We start from the raw sequence: 25312 nt of genomic DNA, 5'->3' as shown, positions 1-25312 counted from the left end.
CTAATTACCCATCAATCACCCATCAATCACCCCCTATCATCACCTGTCACTGTTACCCATCAGATCAGACCCTAATCTGCCCCTTTGCGGGCACCCAATCACCCGCCTACACGCTCAGATTGCCCTCAGACCCCCCCTTATCAATTTGCCAGGGCATTATTTACATCTGTCCTTCCCTGTAATAACCCACTGATCACCTGTCAATCACCCATCAATCACCCCCTGTCACTGCCACCCATCAATCACCCCCTGTCACTGCCACCCATCAATCACCCGCTGTCACTGCCACCCATCAATCAGCCCCTAACCTGCCCCTTGCGGGCAATCTGATCACCCACCCACACCAATAGATCGCCCGCAGATCCGACATCCGATCACCTCCCAAGTGCAGTGTTTACATCTGTTCTCTACCCTAAACACCCACTAATTACCCATCAATCACCCCCTGTCACTGCTACCTATCAGATTAGACCCCTATCTGCCCCTAGGGCACTCAATCACCCGCCCACACCCTCAGAATGCCCTCAGACCCCAGCCCTGATCACCTCGCCAGTGCATTGCTTGCATCTATTCCCCCCTCTAATCACACCTTGAGACACCCATCAATCACCTCCTGTCACCCCCTAGCACACCTACCCATCAGATCAGGCCCTAATTTGCCCCGTGTGGGCTCCTGATCACTCGGCCAAACCCTCAGATCCCCCTCAGACCCCCTTCCGATCACCTCCCCAGTGCATTGATTGCATCTTTTTTCCCCTCTAACCACCCCCTGAGACACCCATCAATCACCACCTGTCACCCCCCTAGCACTCCTATCCATCAGATCAGGCCCAATACAACCTGTCATCTAAAAGGCCACCCTGCTTATGACCGGTTCCACAAAATTCGCCTCCTCATAGACCACCTGTCATCAAAATTTGCAGATGCTTATACCCCTGAACAGTCATTTTGAGACATTTGTCAAAAGTTAGCGGAAATTTATTTTTATTGGTTTTTTTTCACAAAGTGTCATTTTTCACTAACTTGTGACAAAAAATAAAATCTTCTATGAACTCGCCATACACCTAACGGAATACCTTGGGGTGTCTTTTTTCTAAAATGGGGTCACTTGTGGGGTTCCTATACTGCCCTGGCATTTTAGGGGCCCTAAACCGCGAGGAGTAGTCTAGAAAACAAATGCCTCAAAATGACCTGTGAATAGGACGTTGGGCCCCTTAGCGCACCTAGGCTGCAAAAAAGTGTCACACATGTGGTACCGCCGTACTCAGGAAAAGTAGTATAATGTGTTTTGGGGTGTATTTTTACACATACCCATGCTGGGTGGGAGAAATTTCTATGTAAATGGACAATTGTGTGTAAAAAAAATCAAACAATTGTCATTTACAGAGATATTTCTCCCACTTAGCATGGGTATGTGTAAAAATACACCCCAAAACACATTATACTACTTCTCCTGAGTACGGCGGTACCACATGTGTGGCACTTTTTTACACCCTAAGTACGCTAAGGGGCCCAAAGTCCAATGAGTACCTTTAGGATTTCACAGGTCATTTTGCGACATTTGGTTTCAAGACTACTCCTCACGGTTTAGGGCCCCTAAAATGCCAGGGCAGTATAGGAACCCCACAAATGACCCCATTCTAGAAAGAAGACACCCAAAGGTATTCCGTTAGGAGTATGGTGAGTTCATAGAAGATTTTATTTTTTGTCACAAGTTAGCGGAAAATGACACTTTGTGAAAAAAAACAATTAAAATCAATTTCCGCTAACTTGTGACAAAAAAATAAAAACTTCTATGAACTCACCATACTCCTAACGGAATACCTTGGGGTGTCTTCTTTCTAAAATGGGGTCATTAGTGGGGTTCCTATACTGCCCTGGCATTTTAGGGGCCCTAAACCGTGAGGAGTAGTCTTGAAACAAAAATGACCTGTGAAATCCTAAAGGTACTCATTGGACTTTGGGCCCCTTAGCGCAGTTAGGGTGCAAAAAAGTGCCACACATGTGGTATCGCCGTACTCTGGAGAAGTAGTACAATGTGTTTTGAGGTGTATTTTTACACATACCCATGCTAGGTGGGAGAAATACCTCTGTAAATGACAATCTCTTGATTTTTTTACACACAATTGTCCATTTACAGAGTTATTTCTCCCACCCAGCATGGGTATGTGTAAAAATACACCCCAAAACACATTGTACCACTTCTCCCGAGTACGGCGATACCACATGTGTGGCACTTTTTTGCACCCTAACTGCGCTAAGGAGCCCAAAGTCCAATGAGTACCTTTAGGATTTCACAGGTATTTTTGAGAAATTTTGTTTCAAGACTACTCCTCACGGTTTAGGGCCCCTAAAATGCCAGGACAGTATAGGAACCCCACAAATGACTCCATTTTAGAAAGAAGACACCCCAAGGTATTCTGTTAGTAGTACGGTGAGTTCATAGAAGATTTTATTTTTTGTCACAAGTTAGCGGAAATTGATTTTTATTGTTTTTTTCCACAAAGTGTCATTTTCCGCTAACTTGTGACAAAAAATAAAATCTTCTATGAACTCACCGTACTACTAAGGGAATACCTTGGGGTGTCTTCTTTCTAAAATGGGGTCATTTGTGGGGTTCCTATACTGTCCTGGCATTTTAGGGGCCCTAAACCGTGAGGAGTAGTCTTGAAACGAAATTTCACAAAATGACCTGTGAAATCCTAAAGGTACTCATTGGACTTTGGGCCCCTTAGCGCAGTTAGGGTGCAAAAAAGTGCCACACATGTGGTATCGCCGTACCCAGGAGAAGTAGTATAATGTGTTTTGGGGTGTATTTGTACACATACCCATGCTGAGTGGGAGAAAGATCTCTGTAAATGGACAATTGTGTGTAAAAAAAAATAAAAAATTGTCATTTACAGAGATATTTCTCCCACCCAGCATGGGTATGTGTAAAAATACACCCCAAAACACATTATACTACTTCTCCTGAGTACGGCAATACCACATGTGTGGCACTTTTTTGCAGCCTAACTGCGCTAAGGGGCCAAAAGTCCAATGAGCACCTTTAGGCTTTACAGGGGTGCTTACAAATTAGCACCCCCCAAAATGCGAGGACAGTAAACACATCCCACAAATGACCCCATTTTGGAAAGTAGACACTTCAAGGTATTCAGAGAGGGGCATGGTGAGTCCGTGGCAGATTTCATTTTTTTTTGTCGCAAGCTAGAAGAAATGGAAACTTTTTTTTTTTTTTTTGTCACAAAGTGTCATTTTCCGCTTACTTGTGACAAAAATTAGTATCTTCTATGAACTCACTATGCCTCTCAGTGAATACTTTGGGATGTCTTCTTTCCAAAATGGGGTCATTTGGGGGGTATTTATACTATCCTGGAATTCTAGCCCCTCATGAAACATGTCAGGTGGTCAGAAAAGTCATAGATGCTTGAAAATGGGAAAATTCACTTTTTGCACCATAGTTTGTAAACGCTATAACTTTTACCCAAACCAATAAATATACACTGAATGGTTTTTTTTATCAAAAACATGTTTGTCCACATTTTTCGCGCTGCATGTATACAGAAATTTTACTTTATTTGAAAAATGTCAGCACAGAAAGTTAAAAAAATCATTTTTTTGCCAAAATTCATGTCCTTTTTGATGAATATAATAAAAAGTAAAAATCGCAGGAGCAATCAAATAGCACCAAAAGAAAGCTTTATTAGTGACAAGAAAAGGAGCCAAAATTCATTTAGGTGGTAGGTTGTATGAGCGAGCAATAAACCGTGAAAGCTGCAGTGGTCTGAATGGAAAAAAAGTGGCCGGTCCTTAAGGGGTAGAAAGCCCTAGGTCCTCAAGTGGTTAACAGCAACATAAGAATGCAATTACATTAACCCTTTAGTGGCCAATTCATTTAGAGGCTTGCAAGTGCTCCAGGCCAATTTCTTCTAGTGCATTTTATTTATTTCTTATTTGTTACATTTCCTTGTTACTAATTAATACAGCTGTAATAAGTAGTTATGATCACTTGTCACTAGGGGGCAGTGTGAGACAATAACAGAGGACTTCTGATTTCCGTTTCTTCAGTTTTTGTCTGCTGGCAGAGACATCAAAGCATTCCAAGAATTTACAGCACAACAAGTTCTGTTGACTGAGGTAAAAAAAAAGCAGTGCACTTATCTCAAATGAGATACAGTAGGTGGCATAGATAGGGATAGTTATTGCTGATTAAACAGGGACATAGTTAAAATGTCAAAACTGGTCTGGTCCATAAGGGGGAAACACAGCCTAGAGGTGAAGTAGCAAACAGTGTACTATGCGCACAGAGACCTAGAAAGTCAGGGCATATGGGGTACCATTTTTCATTGTGACTATGGTAGAATAAATTCTGGGGTGTTTTTAACCTCTTGAGGACCATGGGCTTAAACCTCCCTAAAGACCAGGCTATTTTTTACAAAAAGGGCCACTGCAGCTTTAAGGCCAAGCTGCAGGGCCGTACAACACAGCAAACAAGTGATTCCTCCCCCTTTTTCTCCCCACCAACAGAGCTCTCTGTTGGTGGGGTCTGGTCGCCCCTCCAGTGTTTATTTGTTTTGCAAATATTTATCTTTATTTTATTTTTGTTATTTTTGTTTGCCTATTTATTTATTAATTTTTGTTCCCTCCCTCCCTCCCTGCAGCTGGCCAATCACGACGATCGGCTGTCATAGGCTTCAGCCTATGAAAGCAGATCGCTCTCTAATGTCCCAGGGGTTCTGCGCCTGCGCAGTACAGCCCGGAGGACGTCCGATGACGTCAGCGCGCCCGGGTGAGGCGCATTTTGGAGCGCAGAAGAGCCCGACCTGGCAGCTGGCCTGGCCAGGTCGGGTGCGCCACCGGAGCCTGCGGAGCGGCGGCGAGGGCACGTCCTGCCTGCCACGGGCTGCAGGAAGCCCCAGGTAAGTGGATGTGCATTTTTATTTCCCCCCCCACCGTGAACCTTCCCTTTAAGCTTAGGATAATAGATTTTTTTTCTTCCTCTTCCACAGCTTGTTCCAAGAGCTGCTGTTTCTTCACTTATCTTTTGCATAAGTTCTAACTGGGCCTCTGTCTCTTCTTGGACTTTTGCCTGTTTGCGTGCAGCTTCTGGCTATTTCCATGTAGCTGCTGCTTTGGAGTGTCTAGAAGTCGTAGAGGTACAGGCTGTAGTTTCATTCAGATGTGCTATTCTATTCTCTAACTAACTGGTGTGACATTGGGAGTGTGTATGGGGGGAGGCTGGGGATGGGGGGATACCGGCCGCACCAGGTGACACCAACCATAGTGATGCCTCTGGGGATATCAAATTACACAAAATATAAAAAATGTTAAATAACAGCCAGAGTGGCTATTGTGATGGATCAGGAACCCCCTCCCCTCCTCCCAATATCGGTCAGTGTACAGAGTTGCAAAGCTCCCAATGCTTTTTGGGAGCCATATGGAGGTTGAGGCTTCACAATATCAGGCTGCAGTTGAGCCTAACCCCACTGGAAGAGATAAATTAATAGGCTTTGCTAAGGCCCTGTGCCTTTATAGGGCAGCATAGGAACGAGAACCTGAGATGAGGATGAGAGCAGCTTGTCCCCCTACAATGGTGTGGTTCACGGGTGCTATTGTTACGCTCCTGGCTATAACCTAGCAACCCCACTCTACAGAACTCAGCCCTGATGTGTTATTGAGTTCTGATCTCTGTGGGCAACAATCATTTTGCATGTGTACGTGTAACTCTCACTAATAACTAATTAAAGGCCGTAAAACATATGCATGGCAGCGAAAGTCTTTGAAAGCTACTTACACATGCTGGATTAAACTCGGCTGTGGTGGCCAATAAAGACCGTTGTGGGAAAATAGCTAATGTAAATATCTTTACCGAAAGATACAGTATCCCAAATCGATAGTGTCACCCAAGCAATACCCAAGTGCACTGTTCTACCTCTCACACGTCTGCCAGAAGCTGCTCAGCTGTGTGCTGTGCATCACCCCTCCTCCCTACTCCACAGTAACAGAAACATTGCTATCCTTTTGGCTAGTGATGCATCTGTTCAAACCCGAGGTGACTCACAAGGGTTCGAGACCGGAACCCTGTGGGCAACAGTAAATGCAAGCGCAGGGGATAGAAAAAAGCAACTAGCTGATATAGTTAACTACTTGCCAACCGCTCCACACCAATTGGCATGAACGGCTTTTAATGGGGCTAGCAGCAGAATGTGCGCGCATCTCCGCTTGGAAGGCGACGCTCCACTCCGCCTTCAGTCTCCCAGCGGCGATTACCACTAGGAGACTGTTAGATGGCGAAACCGCCGTCTATTAGCATAGTGCAGCGCTGCAATCTAAGGCAGCGCTGTACTGGGGACAGCCGTGTGACACGACTGTCTCCCTGGGACACAGGAGAGCGATCGGCTGTCATAGGCTGAAGCCTATGATATCCGATCGCCATGATTGGCTGGCTGAGGGGAGGGAGGGATTTATAAAAATAAATAAATAGTAACATTTATTTAAAAAAAATAACAACAAATATTTATATAAAAAAAAAAACACTGGGGGAGCGATCAGACCCCACCAACAGAAAGCTCTGTTGGTGGGGAGAAAAGGGGCAGGGGGGGGGGGGGGGAAATCACTTGTGTGCGGAGTTGTGCTGCCCTGCAGTGAGCCCTTAAAGTGGACCCAAACCAAACATTTTTTTAATTAAAAACATTTAGTTGCACCACTCTGACACATACAAAGATAAATAAACACTCCTTCAAACCTATGATCATTTCAGTGCATGCTTTTCACCCTTCTCTTTTCATAGCTAGGATTATACTGGGGGCAGCCATTAGCAATTCCTCCATTGCCAGACACCATCTACTCCACCAGTTTGCCGGAAACATTCCGGCAATTTGAAAGGAAGGGAGGGGTTCCTCCAATAAATGTAAAATATTTTATATTTGTCATCATGCAGCTGAAAAAAAGCTGCTATTTATTATTATAATTTAGAAAATAGATTTTATTTCTGAAATCTTGTATTTTTAATTTGGGTCCACTTTAAGGCTACAGTGGCCCAATTTAAGAAAAATGGCCTGGTCTTTAGGGGGGTTTAACACCGCGGTCCTCAAGTGGATAAGCTTTGATGTACTGAAACTGTGTAAAAGTTACTTACATTAAAAATATGATGAAAAGTTACTGACAAATACTGACTGAAAAATTGCTTTATGCCCCCAAGGATTCTGATTGGCTGCCCTAGGCACAAGCTTGACATTTTCGACAGCCTTACTGATCTTGGTAAGGTCTCTTTCACACAGGATGCTCAAGGCGGTGAATCCACTACCTGTCAGTTCTTTGCTCCGAAGCAAGAGCTGACATGCTTGGGGTTACAAAGGCTGCCATTTGACTGCATTAAAGGGACCCTGAGTAGACATTGAAATGGGCAAATTAACTTACCTGGGGCATCCTCCAGCTCCTTGGAGCTGATTAAATCCCTCAGCGTCTTCCAGGCTCCCTCCATTCTGCCCCCCAGCAGCTTAGTTAAGAGGCGGCTTTGGCCAAAATCGTGGGCCAGTGCACATACGCGGGGCCTTTACACACCCGTCTCGCTCATGCGCCCGTTGCCGTAAGCTTTCTGCGCAGGCACAGATCACTCTTTCAAGAACTGTGCATGTGCAGAAAGCTTAGGGCAACGGGCGTGCGAGCGAGATGGGTGCGTGGAGAGGCCGCGCATGCGCACTGGCCCACGACTTTGGCCGAAGTCGCTGTTTAATGGGGCCGCTGGGGGCAGATCAGAGGAAGCCCAGAGGATGCATCAACTACTGTGTGAAAGAGGCCTAAGTGAGCTCCATGATATTGAGTTTTATGCTGACTTCCTGTACAGGCCTGCTTGGCTGTAGTGACTATTCCTAGGCAGTTGATGGGGCAAGACACAGTGATACTGGAAATGGGCTTGTTTCTAACCCTAGGCACTAGGAGCTTCAGGGCAACCCTCCAATAATACACTTAATTCAAATGCAGAATTAAAAAAACAACTTCCAAATCAATTCATATTAAATACAATATTTTATTGACATGAGTATCTTTTCCATTGAAGCAAACTCTTCAGCATATAGCATTCAACTGCAGTATAAAGAGATGGTTCCTGACACTTCCCACCGTGTGGTACAATATTTTGCTTCATAATAAAACTTTTCATACAAAAATAAAGCACTCACATTTACCTATTTACAAGCACCTTGACCATGCTATTATGGCAAAAGGTATCAAGTAAAGAAGACTTGTGTAGACCAAGTGCTACCAAAATATTTAAAGAATCTTCATAATAAGGCAGTTTATAAATACTGTTTACCATTCTAGTTAGCTATTTGTCTCTTAAATTAAAATACAGCAGATAGATGATGTACAATATACTGGCTACAGACAGAATGTAATGCTGATCTCCAGCATAACTTTAAAAAGAAAAAGTCCAAAGCAGATATCCCCTTATGGCTCTCAAAGTAACGTATCTTTTTACTCATTCCTTTGTAATTTGCTCTTCTGGGTGTGTGAAGCAGACTGTTGTGGGTGGACAGTACGGGCTGGTGGTCTAGTACCCACCCAGTGGATGTCTTGTACGAAATTGAAGCAGACAATCATATGAGAAGAGTATTGCCTTAGGCTGGGTTCACATTTGCGTTAGCAGTCAGGATTTACTGGACCGGATCCGGAACGTATACTGTACAAACGGAACGGACGTTTGGCAATTCAATGATAGTCTATGGATGCGTACATACTTGTCCGTTCCACGCAGACTGGATCCGGATCGTTTACGGACTCCGGACACTTTTCCAAGTTGCTTTATTTTTCACGTACATCGGATCCGGCCGCCGCACCCGGACCGGATCCTGACTGCACCATCCGCACAGCTGAACCAATGAGAAACGGAAAGGAGGCAACACACTGGCTATAAAAAATCTGGACGTTCTACCCACTTCCTATGCGTTTTCATGGGCCCAGCGTTTGAGGAGTGGAGCAGCAGTGACTTGTGGCTGGAGATATTTGGCAGCATGTTGGACGAAGAGGTGAGGCCCTACACACCTGAGGACCTGATTCTACAGGTGCAGCAGCTACCTGCCTGGTGCACCCACCATCTCCTGCGAGGAGCACGCCTTCTTCCCACACAGTATAGGTAAAAATCAAAAAGGAGACAATTCCCAGGTAAAATGAGTACAAAAACACTGGATCCATGGTCCAAACTGCAATCTCTATATCCAAGGATGGTCTCCACACGTCAGGCTGTCTCCAACAATGATCCCAGGGCTTCTGCAGATCTCCCAGACCCCAAGAATTTATATAGTCTGTATCTCTTTAAAAACGGATCCGGATATCAACCTGATCACCTACTGATGAAAAACCGGATGCAAACGGAACGGATCCGTACCGGATCCTGAGTGCAACCGTACGCATCCGGTCCGGATGCGCACGGAACGGATCCGGACATCCGTTCCGTTTTTTGCAAAAACGCAAGTATGAACGGGGCCTTAACTGATCTAATATCTCTGCTAAGACCCAGGGCAGAGGGGTACAAGATAGCACCTGTATGAGGAATTTGTTCTAGATTTATTTGCTCTGCCCTACTAACAAATTTAGTAAAGCACTTTGGAACAAACTGATTTTTTGAGACATACACGATAGGTTTGTAGATTGTAACATTGAATTTCCTTGCGCATATAACTTGTAGTGCCAGGCTGGTGTGATATGTCACTTTAATGTGACATATTGCTGCCAATTTTGTTCCTCCCCCTCTGTCTTCATATATAACCCTGGGAATATGACCCCTAGACCACATGACCCAAACTGTGACCTGTAATATAAGATTCTGATTTTATCTTTATTTTAGCAAAAAAATAAATAACATACAAAGTAAAAATAAGAGGAAAGAACGACTATAAAACATGATTACAGATTACCAGGAATTCTGCTTGAATACAGGATGTTTGGATTAGAATTTTAACATCAGTGACATCTGAGCTCTGTAGTAACGTACAAATAACTGAACATAAACTGTACACACATAATTGCACATCATCATTCCCTTTCTTCTTTAACAAAAACAGAATTTACAACTCAAATATTCACACAAACAAACCAAAAAAACAAATACTAAACTACAAGCAAACTGCTTGCTGCCTCACAGAAGGGTCCTTAGGGAAAGCTGCCCGCAGCACTCCAATACTTGTCTTAAGGAAGTCAGGAAAGCAGATTTCTCAGTTAGACTAAAGGCACATCACTTTCTAAGGCAATAGTCAGTAAAGCTTTGGGGATCATGCTGGCAGTTTAAACATTTCAGGCACTGAATCATCTTGGTATTGCTTGGTCAAGAGATGAGAAAATCCCAGCTGTTATATGTAAAGCACCTTCAAGACCCAGGCAATGTTGTCATGAGATATGTAGAGGCACTGTCTTCATCGAGAACTTCCTTGGCTATGGCTGCTCTCAGATCGTGTGGTACTGTACCTCTTCTTTACTATCATGCTGATGTAGGCCTTCATGAGTTTTGCAATGTCAACCACCTTTATTGGAAAGAAAAAAGTAAATATATTATACTGTATTTCTTTTCACTGGCAGAAAAAAAAACAAGAAGGAAAAACTATGAGAGCTATAGGTAAAGCTAATGAGCCAACTAGCTTAGGACAAAACCTGAAAAAAAAAACACTTCCGTAGCTCTGGACCTGAAGGCATAAGTTCCATATTCCCCATTAAAAAAGGGACACTTAAAAAAATCAGTTTTACTTTCCTGGGGCTTCTACCAGCCAGCTGCAGCCGTCCCGTGCCCTCACAGATCACTCACGGAGCCTCCGGTCCCTCACCGCCAGCTAGTTTTGTTTTCGGTGCAGGACAGAAACATGAAGAAGGATACGCGTGGCAAGGTCTGCACAGGTGCACAAAGCCTGTCAGCGAAAACAAAAATAGCTGGCGGCAGAGGCTGGAGGCTCCGTGGGTGACTGCGAGAGCACGGGACGGCTGCAGGGTGCTGGTAGAAGCCCCAGGAAAGTAAAACTGATTTATTATTCCTGGCTTAAAGGGACCTGGAGCAGTGCCTGAAATGAAAAGAGTACAGTTACCTGGGGTTTTCCGCGCATGCGCAGACCTGTCACGCCGGCCGCAGTGATGACGCGAAGCAGCCGGCATGATGACGTCATGTATAATTAACCAGGAAGAGTCGGCCCGACACCCGGCCTGGGTGTCGCCGGGTGATGCCGGTAACGGGGGCTGGTGGAGGCACAAGGAGAGGAGCCAGGAGGACGCCGGGGGACCTCGCCGCCTACAGTGAGCTGGCAGTAGCCCCAGGTAAGTGTCCCTTTAACCTCAGTCAGCAGCATATTCTCCCTGAAAAAACACCACTTGGATTCATCCTATATAATACAACCCGTGTGTCCCTGTGTCTTCTCATGTCCCTGTGTCCGTGCGTTTGTGCCAGTGCACATGTGCAGACTTGAGACAGCAGGAGGACAAGTGCAGGGGGCGGGCACTGTGTGCGCCCATCAGGGGAGTGCGGCCGTGCAAGCGCAGGAGCGTGCCTATTTTTCATGGGTAAGGGGGTGAGAGGGGGTCGCGGCCGAGCCCTAGTTACCATGTTTTAACGGGCAGGCTTATTTCTAGTTTATTATAAATGATAACTAATGTGTGGAAATAAAACAATTAGTAATAACCAAAAACAGTGCCCCACACCCAATTAACCCTTTGTTCCCAAAGCAAGCTGGTATAATGCCTGGCCTGCCCCCTAGGAAATACCAACCCACATAGTCCATAACACATAGTCCATAACATAAAGGGGCAATCTGAAAAAGGGAATGGCAAAGCCTCCACTATCTGTGCAATCTGTCCAAGTACAAGGGCTCAGCATCACTTTGTACTAGGGGAAGGGGAGGTAACTGCAAACATATTTGTGGGGGTAGGCCCAGGGGAGGGGCTTCTAGTGGAACATGAATCTCCCTTTAGTAATAAATGGTTCCTGAGATGTCCACCCCTCCTGAGTAAACAGGCAAAATAAAGGGGGGGAGGAGAGGCTGAATTTTCCAATAACTGGTGAAAAGTTAAAGTTTATTATAAACAGAACACAATCACATATTTTGCTACAGATAATAAGTTGAAAGTTATTTTTTTTCCTTTTTTCCCATCTGTACTCTTTAATTTTCTTCTACGTCATTTTTTATTCAGCTCCATACACTTCTGTCTTCTGCTCTGTATCTTTTTGCATATTAGTGGCAATCAGGGTTTGTGAGTAGCCGGTTTTTATGCTTATCAATAACTCATCAATTGAATATTGACCTACTACACCAGATTGGGCTCCCGTTGTTCCTATTCGCTTCTCTCTCCCACATTGTCCAATGTATTTTCAATGACATCACATATATGACTCTTCACACTTGCTTGCATCCCATTTTTCCAACAAATAAACCTAGACGCTAACAACAATGGGATGCTTCAATTTGTAGATGCAGGAAAAGTATATTCAATAAAACAACGAAACCAATTAGGAACAATAGATACTCACAGTGCAGCTCCTGCACAACAAGGACCCAACAGTTGAAATGCACATATACAGCTCGATTCCCTAACAATAGTGAAGCGTAACAGTGCGAGTCAGCATGCCTTAATAAGGGCTCCCTCATGCTTTGCTCGCTAGTGGCAGCGTAGCATGCAAAATCAGGTTCAGTCAGGGGAGCGGGCACTCAGCGCATGCTATACTGCTGTATTGCAGGATAGTGAACACTAGTAACTTAAAGGGAAGGTTCAGGAGTGGGAAAAAAAAAAATCCATATCCACTTACCTGGGGCTTCCTCCTGGCGGGCAGGAGGTGCCCTCGCCGCCACTCCGGAGGCTCCCGGTCGTCTCCGGTGGCCGACCTGACCTGGCCGGGCCAGGCCCGGCTGCCAGGTCGGGCTCTTCTGCGCTCCAATCTGCGCCTCACGGGCTGTACTGCGCAGGCGCAGTAGTTCTGCGCCTGCGCAGTACAGCTCGGAGGGCGTCCGATGACGTCAGCGCACCCGCGTGGAACGCAGAAGAGCCCGTCGTTGGAGCGCAGAAGAGCCCGACCTGGCAGCTGGCCTGGCCAGGTCAGCCACCGTAGACGACCGGGAGCCTCCGGAGCGGCGGCGAGGGCACCTCCTGCCCGCCACGGGCTGGAGGAAGCCCCAGGTAAGTGGACATGGATATTTATTTTCCCCACTCCCTGAACCTTCCCTTTAACGTCCACTCCACTCCTCCCGCCCAGAGCAACTTCAGGGCCAGTCACATTAAAGGACATGTCACTTGACAGACAGCCTATTGAGCCAATCAAAGTGCGGAGATCACGTCCTTTAATGTAACTGGACCCAAATGGGCTCAGGAGGAGTGGAGTGGATTTAAAGTTACTAGTGTTCGCTATGCTAATACAGCAGCATAGCTTGCGCTGAGTGCCCGCTCCCCTGACTGAACCTGATTATGCACGCTACGCTGCCAATAGCACGCGTAGCATGCAGGGAGTCCTCATTAAGGCGGTCTGATTCACTAGCGTTTGTAACAGTAGCTAACTCGTGCTGTTACGCTGCGCTATCGTTAGTGAATCAAGCCCAAAGTGCTAGTGCAAATGTTGTCAGCTGTAATAATTGCGTACTGATATCGCTTTTCTCTTTATGTGGTGATGATGATCACTGTTCTGTGTTGTTGAGCCTTGGTGACTGCAGGAATGTGTTAATCTGGGCATATTAACTTAGACTGAAACATCCCATGGCTGATAGCACCGAGGTTGATTTGTTGGAGCTTCTGTACACCTACTGAACCTCTGGCTGCAGCATCAACACTACAATTTGCATCAATATATAGGAGCACTTGTTCCTCTATTGTGCACCCCATTATTTAATGTGCCTGTTAATCTTAATGTGTACTTACTGCAATAGTTTCAAAGAGAAGTTCACGTTCATCAACGACAATCTTGTATGCATTGGCAAATGGAGCACCAAAAGAAAGGATATGTTCATAGTGAAATACTTCCAGAGGTCTTCCCTCTCCTCTTTTGTAGACTGACACGGCCTCAGCACTGACACCCAGCCACAGCTCTTGCGGAAAGCCCCCTTCTTTAGACTGAAAAGGAAGATATCCAATACACACAGGTCAAAGAGATTGTAGGAAATGTGAAAGAAAGCTGAAACAGTAATTTACAGAATACAGAGATAAGTCAATATTACACTGAGGACAATATACTGTAAACATAACTGACTGGGACATTTGCAATTGCAGCAAAAATCGTACAGCAAACACATAGAAAAAAATGCTTGAGTTTGCAATCTGTGGTGAGAACAGAGTTGACAGAGTGCTTAGTACAGAGTGAGATTGTACATCAATCATATGTCCTTACCTCCGCATCAAACAATGTTGATCCATAGCCAGGCCATTCTTTTATCAGAGCCATGTACTTTGTCATGCACTGGTCTGGAGTCGTTCCTTGTAATTTCTTCCACTTGTCAATAATGTTGGTTCTGGTTGAGATTATCTCCTCCTTCAGCCACATGTCCAGCATTTGTTCCTCTTCTACCTTCTGCTTACTTAAAGAGCCACTTCGGAAGCTTCTCCTCAAGGTTCCTTCTAGGAAACTAGACCTCTTCCTCTCAGATCTGTCAAAGGGAGTAGAGGCTCTGGTGGATTGCGTTACACGGGCTTTTAATTTATGCACAGGGTAGAATTGTTCCATCTCTGGGATATTAGTATGTACACTGTAGTCTCCCTGTGAAAACTGTAACCTTAAGGATGCCAGGACTTGCAGAGTCTCTTCAGGTGCGGGGTAATGACCACGGATAACAGCTTCATGTGCCTACAGGTAGAATATTGTTGAATCAAAAAGTTAGGCAAATAAGATAAAAGACTCAACCACACATAACTGACCAAGAATGTTTGTCAAATATCCCAATTTCCAGTACCATATCTAAAAGGGGACAATGGGCTTGATCCATCAAGCTGGGATCGGGTCCATTAAAGCCACTGGAGCGGCGGGGGCTGAGGGCGGGTTCAGTGGAGTGGCCGTAAGTTAGAAGAAGCAAGCGTAAGTTACCAGCGAACGCTAGCTGCACTACCGCAGCATAGCGTGCACTGAGCTTGCGCTCCTGTCATTAAGCTGCACTGCTTTAGCAGCACAGCTTGATCAATCATACCCAATATGGTAAAGGGCTTGTGCTGCATTACCTATCAACATACACATACTTTTGTATGAAAGCAGTAATGAGTTGAGGTTCACTCTATTTAAAGGGTAACTAATACTCTACTCTAAAAAAGTATCTCTAAATCTAAATTTTATTACAAAAATCCAAATTGATATACTGTACATTACAAACATATATAGGCCTGCTTTATACAGCAGAGAGATTGCCGTTTGGTACCGTTCGGCATTGTGCAGCCATTATGGCAGGTTGTAGTGCATTTTGCTCAGCAGGTCAGTGGCGGTAACGTGTGGGACCTGCAATCTACCGCAGTGTCCTGTACATTAAGCGCTGTACCTGCTTCCATTGAAGTTCACAGGGAAACAGTGCACAAGCATGCACATTCCCTTATTCATCACCAGGCATAGCATTGCCTGGTAAGCAGGCCTCTGTGTCATGCATCACATTAAATTAATGTCAGCTGTGCATTGCAAAGCAAGGCAATCTGATTTTTTTCAAACACTATGCATGTCACTCATCACTTCCTGCCAGGAATATATGTCGCAGAGGATCAGTATAAGGTCTCTTGCACACTACACGCAATTCTAATTTTTTTATCTGATCCGATTTTGGATTCCGATTAAAAAACGTACTGCATGCTGCTAAGATTTTTAATCGGAATCCAAAATCGGACATATAAAAAATCGGAATCGCATGTAGTGTGTAAGAGGCCTTATATCCATAGAAGTTATATATCCATGACAAACTACCTGCTGTTAAATGGAAAAACTCCATTCACATCTACATGGACAAACCACTGGCCATAATTTTCACTGCCTGTGGCCTAGAAGGTAGACAGCTGCTGACAGTCTGTGCTTATTAGCCTGCCAACGGTGGAGTACATTTGTAATTATATGGCTTTCTTAAAGCACACCTGATTTAGATAATCATGTAAGAAGAAGGAAAGCTCTGGTTCCCATAGAGATTTTCCAGTCCTCTCTCTGAGTCCTCGTTCCAACACATTGCCCCCTAGTGACATTATTCAACCTGCAGGTCAAATATGTCTTAAGCCTCCTTGGCATTATTTGTGTCACTGAGTACTTCCAAAGACAAGCCGATCTGTACTGCACAACACCAGAGTACAGGCTCAGGTATATGCAGTGCAGATGTGCCCATCTTCAGAAGCGTTCGGGGATCTGAAGCCCATAAGTAGAAGACCTCTGAGGAGTCCTGGAAGGAGACATAGAGGACTGCAAAAACTCTATGGGATCCAGAGCCTTTTCTCTCCTTACAGTAGGTGAGTATCTAAGCCTTTTGTTTCGGGCTGCTTCAGGGTTACTTTAAAGCGGATTCGAGATGAAAAACTAACTATAACAAGTAACTTGTCTATATATCTTATCTAAAGTTTAGATAGTTTACACAGCAAATCTAGCTGCAAACAGCTTCAATAGAATATGATTATTTCTTCCTGTGATACAATGACAGCAGCCATGTTGTTTGTAAACATTACACACAGGCAGGCTTATCTGCATCTTGAGCACTCAGCCTAATCCCCCCTCCTCCTCCCCTCTGCCTCTGAAATCTCTAGCTAGCAATACCTCCCCCTCCTTCTGCCCAGATTGAGCTCCCATGAGCCTTTGCTACTGTCTGAAAATGCCTTGGCTCTCTGAAAACCTGTGGGCATGGCTTGTTTAGTTTATAGGGAATAAGAGTATTAAAACAAAAACAAAAAAGTATTTGGCTTGAGGAAGACAATAGGAAAGATACATAATAATGCAATGAGTAAAAGTTCATCTCGGATCCACTTTAAAGGATACCCCAGGTGACATGTGACATGATGAGATAGACATGTGTATGTACAGTGCCTAGCACACAAATAACTATGCTGTGTTCCTTTTTTTCTCTCTCTGCCTGAAAGAGTTAAATATCAGGTATATAAGTGGCTGACTCAGTCCTGACAGGAAGTGACTAAAGTGTGACCCTCACTGATAAGAAATTCCAGCTATAAAACACTTTCCTAGCAGAAAATGGCTTCTGAGAGCAGGAAAGAGATAAAAAGGGTCAATAGTTAGTAGATTTTAGCTCTGGCATACTTCAATGAATGTATCATGGAGCAAAAACAATAAAACGGTTAAATCTTAAAAAGTAGATTTAAACATAAAATAAAACAGTGGAATATCTTAAAAAGTCATTTTTTACGAGAAGGAAGATAGATACACGTTTATCCCATTCGTTTATTTTCGCCTCAGGTGTCCTTTAAGACTTAACTGGTTAGAGCAGCAGACAGGAACAGTGTATGGCTATCTAGCCATACACTGTGTGTTATGTGACTTGACATGTGAGTGGGCCTGCTATGGATTATTCACTGAATGGAGCTATGTAGAATGATAAGGTAGCTATGTGCTGTTCAGTGTGCTTCTCTGTGTGGCACTGCGGTGTCTCATGTGGGGCACATAAGCGTCAGAAAGCAAGGAAGTATGGCATGTCAGGGAGACTCAAGTATAAGTAAACTCCCTTACCACAACCATTCACAGACATGCGCATATTTTCTGAATTCATAATTGAGCCAAGATTTTTTTTTCTATTTGCAGAAGAAATGTACACAGCAATATATGTTTTAATTACATTTCCACATTTTATATTATGACTTGCTTCAGAGGAGACTTTATTAAATTATTCAGAAAATCCATGTAATGAAATATGTCAATAAAAAATTGAACTTTCTTGTACAAAACACAAAGGATAGGTTTCAGATTTTTTAAATTTTCTTCCACTTGTTTGCCTACCTGCTCAAACATGAACACATATTCTACGCTGTCTTTCGGCACATGTTCTGTATCCAAGAAGCAATAAAGTTTAAAGTAGAATTTCCATGGAAGGTCTCCAGGCTCAGCGCTAGCAGAGATCCTGTGAAATAAAACACAGAGTAAGGCCACTGAACTGCACACATACTGTATGGGGGATCTCATCAGCATTGAAGGACACTATCAAAAAAATTGTAAGATTTGTACACATACTTCTAGGAAGTACATTTCTCCCATATTAAAATACACTTAAAATTACTTTACTCCTATGTTTCTGTTGCTTACAATAGACAGTAAAAAGCTGTCAGATCTGACAGGTTTTGGACTAGCCCATGTTCTCAGGGGGATTCTTAGGGTTTATTTTATTTTCAAAAGCACATACTGAACAACAGATGGTGATTCTAACTGCCAAAATAGTGTGCAAGTGAATAAGCAGGTTGGCTAACATCTTTGTATAGATCCTTTTCAAGGAGTGTTTTTGTAAAGGAGATACGTAGAAACCCCCATGAGGAGATGGACTAGTCTAAAGCCTGGTACACACTTTCAATTATATTTGGCCAATCACTGACCAATATTACATTTAGTATGAGGCTTTACATACACAATTTGCTCATAGTATTCAGTATCTTTTGACACTCATACTACATGGAGGTGGTAAAATTGGTCAATGATTGGACAATCATAATTGAAAGTGCGTACCAGGCTTAAAGGGTGGTACACACATCCAATATTGACAATGACTGGGAATGTTACCACTACCATGTAGTAGGAGAACTTACCTACACACTATGTTCTTAGTATTCAAAATGTTACTTTACTTCATGGAGGAGGTAAAATTGGTCAGTGATTGGCCAATCAAAATTGGATGTGTGTATGCACCATAAAAGCGGTCAGATCTTTACTGCTTACAGCAAGACAGGAGAAATAAAATTCACAGCGCATTTTAATCTGGGAAAAATGTACTTATTATAAATATATGTATATACGTTTACATTTTATGTTTATATTTTTTTGCAATATTGGTTTCTTTATCTTAGCTGCAACACTGGAACAGAGAGATAAGCCTGACCTTAAGGGCTGGTTCAGACGGACGTCTGCGTAGCGTCGCGTCTGGGGGCGTTGCGGCGGCTGCGCGGTCAGGCTTTCAGTAGCCTTCGGTCCCGTCGTGATGCGGTTGCGTTTTTTTTTCCCCGTAGGGGAACATTAGCCGTCGCGGTTGGCTGCTCCCTGGAAGCTACATGTTGCTTCCAGGGGCAGCCCGAACGCTCGCGAAAATCGGGACCCGAACGCCGCGTTCGGGTAAAAGCGCGCAAAAGCTTGGTGTAAACGCTCTCATTCACTTGAATGGGAGCGTTTACCGCGACGGTCCGAACGCTTGCGGTAAACACTCCGCAAGCGTCCGTCTGAACCAGCCCTAAGAATGCAACCTTATTAAAGGGACACTTAAGACAGGAATAAAAAATCAGTTTTACTTTCCTGTGGCTTCTACCAGCCACCTCCAACCGTCCCGTGCCCTTGCAGTCACTCACAGAGCCTCCGGTCCCCCGCCGCCAGCTAGTTTTGTTTTTGCTGACAGGCCTGACCACGCGTATTTTTCTTCGCGTTCCTGTCCGCAATAGTGTCCTGTGCCTGTGCAGGAAGCTATTGAGGACGGGAACATGAAGAAGGATATGCATGGCCAGGCCTGCGCAGGTGCATAAAGCCCCCCGACTCCCTGTCAGTGAATACGAAACTAGCTGTCGGCGGGGGGCTCCGTGAGTGACTGCGAGGGCACGGGACGGCTGCAGGGGGCTGGTAGAAGCCCCAGGCAAGTAAAGCTGTTTTTTTTATTCCTGGCATAAGTGTTCCTTTAAATGACGGTACATAAACAATATGCAGCAGCAAGCATTACAACAGGGCACAATCACTTACTTTTCAAACTTTGCTAATATATCTGCCACAACAGTTCTGCTTTCTATGGCTTTCTCTGTGACCCCATTATATTCAAACAGGGCAAACATATTTCTGCTGTCTTCCATGGCCAGACCCCGAATCAGTTTCTCTACAACCTGAAATGAGTAGAAAAAACAGATAAAAGCATTTATTTACTTCCTCTCGGAGTGGATGTGCGAAGTATAGAAGAGCAGTGATGTTTTACTGTCTTCACTACAAAAATTCAGTCAGGCTCAGGGAAGGTTAATTAAACAGGATGCATGGAAGGTACAAGTAAGCCTGGTACACACTTTCAATGTTTGATAGGCCAATCACTTTCCAATTTTACCCCCTCCATTTAGTTTGAGGGTTTGCCTATACAATCGGCTCATAATATTCAATAACTATTGACTCTCATACTACATGGAGGTGCTAAATTTGTAAGTGATTGGCCAATCATGAAAAGTGTGTACCAGGCTTTACTTAATGGCTATAGCACTCTCCCCTCCCAGTACTTGGGTTATGGGTCCAAATCCCAGCCTGGACACAATCTGCACAATCTGTATGTCCTCTCCCATGTATTTATATTGTTTCCTCCCACAACATGAGAACATGCTATTAGAGTAACTAGCTCATTCCTAACACACTAGCCGTAGAGAGTGATAGGGACATTAGCTTGTGAGCCGGCTGAGGGACACCTAGTGATGGGAGCCGTTTGATGCTCTCTGTAAAGCACCGTGCAAATTGTGTCTGCATATACAGTATCATTGTGCATTTCATACAAACTTTTTTAAAATCCACACTAAAAAAAATACATTACTCATAATGTACAAAGAAACTCAATCTGAAAATACTACTTTTTAAAAAAAAAAAAAAAAAAAAAAATTTTCATGCTGTATACAATATCATTTTTAATCAACATTTTTTTTAAGTACTACCAACTGCTATTAAGAGGTGGTGATGGCAAACAGCACTCTCTGTCACAATTTAGTACAGTGAATAGATACAATTGGAGAAAACAACAGGCACTACAATCACAGGTATCCAATACAGATATTGTAAATTGATAGGCCCGGTTCACACTTGCGGTGGCCCTCCGGAATCGCCGTGCCGGAGCCGCACCGCTTGCAGAACGGACGGAACGGACGCACGGCATAGCAATGAAAGCCTATGCGTCCGTTCACATGCGTCCGTTCTGCCGAACCGGAGCCGGACCGGATCCGGGCCGGATCCGGACTCCGGCCTCCGTTCCAACATGCGCTATTTTTTCATCCGGCTCCTCCGGCAGCCGTATCCGGGGCGGAGCCGGACTGCACCATCCGGCCAATACAAACCAATGGGAACCGGAGAGCGCACAACACACTGGCTGAGAAATCCGGATGTTCTACCCCACTTCCTATGGGGATTGTTGCGGCGATATTGGATGGGGACACATGGGCAAGCATTTTGGAGTGGAGCAGCACAGCTGGATCCGGATCCGGAGATGTTGGCAGCATGTCGGAGGTGGAGGTGAGTGCTAAACAGCAGAGGGCCTGATTCCACAGGTCCCCCTTCTGCTGACCTCCCAGACCCCAACATTTTTTTTGTTTTTAACGTTACTTTTGCCAAACGGATCCGGATCGCATCCTGATGGACACCTGATGCAACCTGACCGGATCCGGATCGGATCCGGATCAGAACCGTACGGTTCCGATCCGGATCCGGTCCGGATCCGGTCAGGTCATCCGGTCCGTTTGGCAAACAACCGCTAATGTGAACCGGGCCTAACACTGACCAGATGAATAAATAGCAAGGATAGGGTGCTCTAATCCACAAAGAATACAGGATATATATGGCACAGTAGGAGAATGACAGGATTGGCACATGCGGTTCCTTGTTAAAAACAGCTTTATTTAGTCCGGCTGTAAATCATAAGGAAAAATAGTATAAAATTCCAGTAATCAAAGGTTCCTACCCGGTCCAGTGCTTGGTGGGGTGAAGTGGGAGCGGTGGCTAGCCTGACGCACGTTTCGCTCGTAAGAACGTCTTCTGAGGCTCTACGCAGAGCCTCAGAAGATGCTCTTACTAGAGAAATGTGCGTCAGGCTAGCCACCGCTCCCACTTCACCCCACCAAGCACTGGACCGGGTAGGAACCTTTGATTACTGGAATGTTATAATATTTTTTCTTATGATATACAGCCGGACTCAATAAAGCTGTTTTTAACAAGGAACCGCATGTGCCAATCCTGCTTAGTACAGTGCATGTTGCTGCATAGTTAGTAAATTGGTTGTCCTGTAATTGCACTCATGTTCACAACTGCTGCATACTGACCTGTTGCCATAGTGAATCAGGTAAAAAGTACATGAAAAAGTATTTACAGTACCGTATATACTCGAATACAAGTCGACCCCACGTATAAGTCGACTCCAATATTCAACCCTCTTGAGCTGGAATTTTTTATTGACTCAAGTATAAGTCTACCCAGCAAAGTTAATGGCTGCACATGGGGCTCGGGAGGGGCTAATGACTGCACAGCATACAGTATTGCAGCCATTAACCCCTCCTGTACTGCAAGTGCAGCCAATAACTCCTCCAGGTCTCCAAGTGCTGCAATTATTCACTCCCTTTTATGCAGCCCAGTATTTCCCCCTCCCCCTTTCCTTGTTAATTGTTGTGGCCAAGACTTTCAGACCTGTGTTTTCTTGGCATTTCCTTTCCTCAAATTATCATTTACCAAAGGGTAAATTGCTGCAAATGGGACTGTCAGTAATAGTACACAAATTACTCAGTGTTGCTTGTGACTCGTGTATAAGTCAACCCCTATACTTTTATGAAGTGAATCAGACCTACATTTCTAGACTTATACTCGAGTATATACAGTATGTACTAATTCCTGTACAATGAATACTACATCACCTAGCAGTTGTGAAATCGGCTCATTTATTGTAGCTGTGATTTAGGCATCACCAGTGCAGCTACAGAAAAGGAGCCTAATGTACAAAACATTCCTCTCCATTATTCTGTACTGCAAGTGCAGCCAATAACTCCTCCAGGTCTCCAAGTGCTGCAATTATTCACTCCCTTTTATGCAGCCCAGTATTTCCCCCTCCCCCTTTCCTTGTTAATTGTTGTGGCCAAGACTTTCAGACCTGTGTTTTCTTGGCATTTCCTTTCCTCAAATTATCATTTACCAAAGGGTAAATTGCTGCAAATGGGACTGTCAGTAATAGTACACAAATTACTCAGTGTTGCTTGTGACTCGTGTATAAGTCAACCCCTATACTTTTATGAAGTGAATCAGACCTACATTTCTAGACTTATACTCGAGTATATACAGTATGTACTAATTCCTGTACAATGAATACTACATCACCTAGCAGTTGTGAAATCGGCTCATTTATTGTAGCTGTGATTTAGGCATCACCAGTGCAGCTACAGAAAAGGAGCCTAATGTACAAAACATTCCTCTCCATTATTCTGTACAATCCTAATCTTACCTGTTCTGATCAAGCACAGTGTCATTTATGATTACTGGCCCTATAGCCATGGCTGCAAACAATTAGTTCATTAGTTAAATACAGTATTTGGCCTGTAATATACTATACAGTATGTAATACTGTAACTAAACTATATTTTACTACTTCCCAGTCATGTTTCTGGTGAATGGATATAATTAGACTGGGGTATAGTATAATGCCAGCCCTCAGAGGAAGCAGTCAGTATGAGACATTAGGTAGTATCTGGGGGTCTCACCTCGCCAGCTGTAGTGTGGGAGTTGATTGTGATCTTACAGGCCCCCCCGCCATGGCAGTATACGGTGGTGGCAATTTCCTGCCTGTTAATTAATGCTTCAATCTCATTTCGGCACGGAACAAATTCTCTGCATTTGGTTTTCTTCAGTGACTCGTAGATAAACAGAGCATATTTCTCCATTTCTGAGCCTTGGTACTGCTCTCGTATCCTACAGAGGAAAAGCCAAATGTGACAATTACACACTATTACAGATTTATGCTGAATTCTGTAAATTTTACTGATAGGTGTTATGCTGACATATTTTGTGGTAACTCCCAGGCTGTGATCTGCATCTGCTATTTATCAGGATCTTGGATCACAGGAAGTACACAAATCTTGCTAAGACATTATGAGAATGAGGCATGTAATATAGAAATCTACAGCCTACAGTAATGAACTGTGATATGAACTATAAATCTTGGTGAAGGTAATTTCTTATCCTAACAGTAGTATGAATTTAATTTTTTTTTTCACACACCAGAATAATACAAAGCCCATCAATTGTCTGCATGGACAGATTTCAGCAAGAGTCACAAAGCTGTAGTCTGGAGGATGGATAGGGAAGTACACACTGCAGCGGCACCTCTTCATTTGGGCGCCAGATGGTGACGCTAGTACAAAATATTTGTAATTTAGGTTACTATTATTTTAGTATGCACTACACAACACAGCCTCACTTGAACCCTTCAACGTAAGTGCCTAAAAAGAGCCCCCCACCCTAATGCCGAACACTACCCTCCTCTCTAAGTGCCCAAACCTACAACCTACCTAATGTCTAAACCTAATCACGCCTGTAAGTGGCTAAAAAGTAACCCCCCCCCCCCACACACACACATTTTGCCTAACCCCCCTCCAACTTACCCCCCCCACCACCACCTAACCCCACTTGTAAGTGCTTAAACAGACACCCATACACACACATACACACACACGCAATGCCCAAACTTAATGCCCGAATACCTAAACCTAACTGACCCCCCCCCCCCCCCCGTAAGTGCCTAAAAAGAACCTCCTAACCCCAACAACCAAATGTCCGGTAATTTCAGCCGATCGGCTACAACCCTTAATTCTTGTGTAGCAGCCGACTGTGCTTTCACGGTTCTTGACAGGGGTGGTGGATCACCCTGAGTGACCTCACACCCTTAATTGGTGTGGCCGGCAGGATCATAGCCATTTTAATCAGCTACTTGCCAAATCAGTCGCCCAACTCACCACTTTAGCACCTGATTACCGATAATTAACACAGGCATCTATTAGACGCTTGACGATTCCTGCACACAAATTACCTGATCTGTGGAAAGTAGTAGCAATCATCAGCACACCAAATTTCAACGCACATATTTATTGTGCCAGTTTCCACACAATCACCAACAATTGTTTCGGGGCCACACAGGGTCCCCCTTTATCAAGGCATGTGGTTGAACCACATGCCTTGATAAAGGGGGACCCTGTGTGGCCCCGAAACAATTGTTGGTGATTGTGTGGAAACTGGCACAATAAATATGTGCGTTGAAATTTGGTGTGCTGATGATTGCTACTACTTGGACTGTTAATGTGACATTGCCCATGTCACTTCATCAAGCACCCATACATGGACAGATGGTGTGCCGACTTCTTCTGTGGAAATTGATCTGTGGAAAGGGGGCATAAAAGAGAGGGGCCTGCTTCATGTGGCAGAATGTCTGAATGCTAACTCTAGGTAACT

General features: G+C 44.3%; 1 protein-coding gene across 1 annotated transcript in view; it reads right to left on the bottom strand.

The window, feature by feature from the left end:
* Window positions 1-8009: 8009 nt before the first annotated feature.
* MYO10 (myosin X) overlaps window positions 8010-25312 on the bottom strand; it is a 300888-nt gene continuing 283585 nt past the window's right edge. Inside the window, exons 36-41 of the mRNA XM_068236720.1 lie at window positions 23569-23776; window positions 19835-19971; window positions 17906-18026; window positions 14345-14797; window positions 13879-14070; window positions 8010-10517 (exon numbers count right to left, since the gene is read on the bottom strand). Of these exons, the coding sequence (XP_068092821.1) occupies window positions 10410-10517; window positions 13879-14070; window positions 14345-14797; window positions 17906-18026; window positions 19835-19971; window positions 23569-23776 (1219 nt within the window). The 3' untranslated portion in view covers window positions 8010-10409. The remainder of the gene's footprint in view (window positions 10518-13878; window positions 14071-14344; window positions 14798-17905; window positions 18027-19834; window positions 19972-23568; window positions 23777-25312) is intronic.

This window comes from Hyperolius riggenbachi, chromosome 5 (assembly GCF_040937935.1).
Source record: "Hyperolius riggenbachi isolate aHypRig1 chromosome 5, aHypRig1.pri, whole genome shotgun sequence".
Classification (NCBI taxonomy): domain Eukaryota; kingdom Metazoa; phylum Chordata; class Amphibia; order Anura; family Hyperoliidae; genus Hyperolius; species Hyperolius riggenbachi.
Note: the sequence above shows the minus strand (reverse complement) of the source record. Positions and strands in the feature narration are given on the sequence as shown.